We start from the raw sequence: 2,389 nt of genomic DNA, 5'->3' as shown, positions 1-2,389 counted from the left end.
CCTGAACCCCTCACACACACACCTGAACCCCTCACACACACATGAACCCCTCACACACACCTGAACCCCTCACGCACACCTGAACCCCTCACGCACACCTGAACCCCTCACGCACACCTGAAGCTCTCACACACACCTGAAGCTCTCTCACACACCTGAAGCTCTCTCACACACACACCTGAACCTCTCACACACCCTTGAACCTCTCACACGTCTGAACCTCTCACGCACACCTGAACCCCTCACGCACACCTGAACCCCTCACGCACACCTGAACTCCTCACGCACACCTGAACCCCTCACGCACACCTGAACCCCTCACGCACACCTGAACTCCTCACGCACACCTGAACCTCACACACCTGAAGCTCTCTCACACACACACCTGAAGCTCTCTCACACACACACCTGAAGCTCTCACACACACACCTGAACCTCTCTCACACACACACACCTGAACCCCTCACACACACTTGAACCTCTCACACACACCTGAAACTCTCTTACACACCTGAAGCTCTCTCAAACACCTGAAGCTCTCTTACACACCTGAAGCTCTCTCACACACCTAAAGCTCTCTCACACACACCTGAACCTCTCACACACACCTGAAGCTCTCTCACACACACCTGAACCTCTCACACACACCTGAACCCCTCACACACACCTGAAGCTCTCTCACACACCTGAAGCTCTCTCACACACACCTGAACCTCTCACACACACCTGAAGCTCTCACACACACCTGAAGCTCTCTCACGCACACCTGAACCCCTCACACACACCTGAAGCTCTCTCACACACCTGAACCTCTCACACACACACCTGAAGCTCTCTCTCACACACACCTGAAGCTCTCTCACACACCTGAACCTCTCTCACACACCTGAAGCTCTCTCACACACACAACTGAACCTCTCTCACACACCTGAACCCCTCACACACACCTGAAACTCTCTTACACACCTGAACCTCTCACACACACCTGAAACTCTCTTACACACCTGAACCTCTCACGCACACACAAAGCTCTCACACACACACCTGAACCTCTCACACACACACACACCTGAAGCTCTCTCACACACCTGAAGCTCTCTCACACACCTGAACCCCTCCCACACACCTGAACCCCTCACACACACCTGAACCTCTCACACACACCTGAACCCCTCACACACACCTGAAGCTCTCTCACACACCTGAAGCTCTCTCACACACCTGAACCCCTCACACACACCTGAACCCCTCACACACACCTGAACCTCTCTCATACACCTGAACCCCTCACACACACCTGAAGCTCTCTCACACACCTGAACCCCTCCCACACCAACCCCTTCATCGTACCAGAGCCGTTGTGGTCGTGAGCGGCGTGTTCAGTCTGACGGTGCCGGTGGCCGGACTGATGGGCAGCCGCGGTCTGATGGCGGTGGTGGTGACGGAGCCGGGGGCGGCAGGGGGGGGCGCAGAGGTGCTGGGGGTGGCCGTCATCAGAGACTGCTGGCTGTTGAGCAGAGACTGACGCAGGGCGGGGAGGCTTTTCTGTGGAGAGACGACAGGTCAGGTGATAAGTGACGACTCGTCACTGGAAACACGAAGAGAAGTTACGACTATGTAATGACATCATAATAACGTTTAATGATGGAATAACCTGTTAAATATTTAAAGAATAAAATGATTTTTCTGCTGTATTTCTGTTGACCACAAATATCAAAGACGCCTCAAAGAACAGATTTAATCTGAAGGAATAGATGGAAAAGATATATTATATATTATATATTATATATTATATATTTCCAGCTCTACACTGTGTTAATGTGCTTCAGTCATTTGATGAATTAAAGCAACTGTATGACTGATACAGACTCAGCTCTGGAGAGACCCTCAACTACAACTGTTGAAAAGAGTTTTGAATCTATAACTACAGTCAGAATATAAGAAATATATAAGAAATATAAGAAATATATAAGAAATATATAATATATGAAATAAAATATATAAGAAGTAAGAAATATATAAGAAATATATAATATATTAAATAAAATATATAAGAAATAAGTAATATATAAGAAATATAATATATAAGAAATATATAAGAAATATAAGAAATATGTGAAATATATAAGATATAGAATATATAAGAAAAATAAGAAATATAATATTTAAGAAATAAGAAATATATAAGAAATATAATATACGAGAAATATTAGAAATAAATACATAAGAAATATATAAGAAATAAGAAATATGTGAAATATATAAGAAATATAAAATATAAGAAATATATAATATATGAAATATAATATATAAGAAATATGAAATATAATATATAAGAAATATGATATATAAGAAATATATAAGAAATAATAAATATAATAAATATATA

The 2,389-nt window shown here is 43.5% G+C and overlaps 1 protein-coding gene across 2 annotated transcripts in view; it reads right to left on the bottom strand.

Moving 5' to 3' along the window:
- The window catches only part of LOC111647417 (transcription initiation factor TFIID subunit 4-like), a 25,333-nt gene that overhangs the window by 17,328 nt on the left and 5,616 nt on the right, over positions 1 to 2,389 (bottom strand). For both annotated transcript variants that reach the window (XM_023397017.2, XM_023397016.2), the window contains exon 7: positions 1,351 to 1,545. In XM_023397017.2, the coding sequence (XP_023252785.1) occupies positions 1,351 to 1,545 (195 nt within the window). The remainder of the gene's footprint in view (positions 1 to 1,350; positions 1,546 to 2,389) is intronic.

Source organism: Seriola lalandi, unplaced genomic scaffold (assembly GCF_002814215.2).
Source record: "Seriola lalandi dorsalis isolate HSWRI2012SDOR001 ecotype SW California unplaced genomic scaffold, Sedor1 jcf7180002054991, whole genome shotgun sequence".
Taxonomy (NCBI): Eukaryota; Metazoa; Chordata; class Actinopteri; order Carangiformes; family Carangidae; genus Seriola; species Seriola lalandi.
The sequence above is the reverse complement of the archived record's forward strand: the minus strand, read 5'-3'. Positions and strand labels throughout refer to the sequence as shown.